Genomic DNA, 2,587 nt, shown 5'->3' on the forward strand with positions numbered 1-2,587 from the left:
CACGGAAACTTCTTCCAAAGTTGCCAAGTTGCCATCCTCCCTTGATATTTGATAAAAAGACGAACTCTGCATGTCAATTCCCAATTTCCCATAGATCTCGACCTTGTCCAATAGCTCTTATCTTCTTTGTCACGTTTTCATCCCCCAAAAAGGCCTAATAAAAAGCCCAGGCCCAATAAGACACGTTCCAGGTCAATAACACGCAAGGCCCCTTCTTTAATCCGTCAAACTCGAAAAAAAAGGTCATAAAAAAAGCGTGTTTGAGTGAACCCCACACCGGCCAACGCTCTTTCCATGTAAGAATGCCACGTGCCCAATCTTATCCTCTTCCTCTTATCAGGCTATAAAAGCGCACGGCATGAGGCAGTTGAAGCCTAGAACAGTTACCAACAAATACAAATCCCTAAACAGAAAAAAAGCACACAGATCAAATTCCCAAAATGGCAGCCACCGTGACTCCTATTCGCGCTGTTGGAATCCAAGCAAGTGCCGCCTCCGACCTCCGTAAATCCGATCCCGACCGCCGAAGAAGCTCCAACGCCAACTGGTGGACCCCGCTGTTCGGTTGGTCCTCCGAACCTGATTACATTGATACAAACAACAAAGCAACCAGTCGGTCGGATTCGAACCTGGCGGTGGCGGAGGCGAAGTCTTCGAGACCACGGTTCGCCGGCGGGTTCACGGAGGAGAAGGCGAGGCAGCTCCGTATGATGACGACGGGGACAGAGACCTTTCACGACACCATGTATCATTCCGCCATCGCTTCTCGGCTCGCTTCCGATTTCAATCTCTCCTCCGAACAGTGACTTCTCCGGCGCTGGCATCAACTTATCCTCCTTTTTTTCCTGTCCTTTTTTTTTTTGAATTTGTGGATCTGTCAGGTTTTAGTGTTGACGCATGGTGATGAACCGAACTGTTTTAGATAATTGTAGAATTTGATGTTAATGGTGTATATACTAAGGATCTTATGATTATAATTATAAATGCAGTAATTTGATAATTGTCGAATGCTTATTGATTAGAGCATCAAGCGTAGTGTAGCTCGCATCGCATGTCAGCGTTATCCATTTTCTAAAATAGTCGGTGCGTCAGATCTGACGCAAACGTCTAGTTAGCTGACAACAATTGGAAAATTACTCATCAGCGACTTTCGTTATTGCACAAGTTTACTTAGCTTCAAGGTTGTGGATCCCAGCGCCGGTAACGATTAAGTTGAAGCATGATGAGGTGGAGGCGGTCGAATGGGTAACGATTAGAATTGTGGAGTATGAGTGTGTAATACGTGAGGAATCTGAATTTTGAAATTCAACATGCTGTCTCCTGAAGCATCTATAGGGAATATTATATGCGGAGGCGCTGGGGTCTCTGTTTGATAGTAACAATGTTAGTTTTATCGAATAAAATACAGTAAATAATAAAAAAGTTTTTAAATGCACCCTGAACTGGAATTGATATTTTTGGATGTGTACACTGCACAGTATTTCAGTGTCTTATGGCTTTGATGGATTTCAGAATTTTTCGGAAATTACAAATAAACCATTTGGACAGATTATAAATTAATATTGAGTAAATACCTTTTCCAACTCCTATCTTTTTTTAAAATTAACTGGCCACACCCTAATTTTAAAAATTGACAAATCGACCTCTGTTTATTTATTCCGTTAGACACATTGACCTTTTCGTGGCTTCCTTGCTTAAAATTCGACGAAAAACGCTGACCTGTAACGGTGAGCAGGTGACTTGACATGTACACATCAGCTAAATTTGTTAGGATAATTTGACCTATTTTCAGTCATCAAAACGTCGTCGTTTGAAGGAAATGAGAGATACGCATTTTAGTGACCTTCTCCCCTTTCTCCCATTTCTCCCCTTACATGTAGCTTCAGTAGGGAAATCACCCCACTTCGAACATAAAATTACATCATAACCTTAAGAAAGCGAAACATTTCTCTCCAACTCAAGCTGACTATAAGAGTTCCAACGGAAAGGGTATTTACTATTTACTCATTAATATATTCATGTATTCTCAATTTGTTAACGGTGATATACCTTTTTAGTTTTTACTTTCTTTTTTTCCCCTCTTAGTCTGGCTTTATATCATATTTTGATAACCAGTAACTTACACATCGAAACATGCTACAGGTAGAGTGTATCCCATAGTTCTGAAAATCGGACCGGATCGGCCAGTTCAACCGGAAACCATAAACAAAAATGATCCGGTCTGATGTCTAAAACCGTCAAATTGAAAATTGTCTGAAAACTGTTGAACCGGCCGAGAATCGGACGGTTGAACCGGATCAAAAACCGACCGGTTCTTTATAAACGGCGTCGTTTTGGGTTTTGCTTTAAAAAAAAAGAAACCCTCCCAACGCGTTACCCACCTACCCTTCCCCCAACACCCCTCCTTCGCGATTCACCTCACTCACTCAGAATAGCACGTTCAAAACCCTAGCTTCTTCAATGGTTCTGCCGCGCCGTCCGTAGTTGTCGGCGCCTCCACTCCTTCCTCCTTCCCCCTGTACCGAACTCATCCTCTTCTAGCTCGGCACGTCGTCCCCATCTCCCGTGGCTTCTCTGTTTGAGGCTT

At 42.8% G+C, this 2,587-nt stretch overlaps 1 protein-coding gene across 1 annotated transcript; it reads left to right on the forward strand.

Moving 5' to 3' along the window:
* On the forward strand, positions 357-1,000 carry LOC107624174. The gene has a single exon (XM_016326651.2). The coding sequence runs from the start codon at positions 441-443 to the stop codon at positions 804-806; it is 366 nt and encodes a 121-aa protein (XP_016182137.1). The 5' UTR covers positions 357-440; the 3' UTR covers positions 807-1,000.

The sequence above is a fragment of the Arachis ipaensis genome, chromosome B10 (genome assembly GCF_000816755.2).
Source record: "Arachis ipaensis cultivar K30076 chromosome B10, Araip1.1, whole genome shotgun sequence".
Taxonomy (NCBI): domain Eukaryota; kingdom Viridiplantae; phylum Streptophyta; class Magnoliopsida; order Fabales; family Fabaceae; genus Arachis; species Arachis ipaensis.

Excerpts from the sequence above, each read along its gene's own strand:
- LOC107624174 (XM_016326651.2), top strand. The coding sequence starts at position 441 with ATGGCAGCCACCGTGACTCCTATTCGCGCTGTTGGAATCCAAGCAAGT.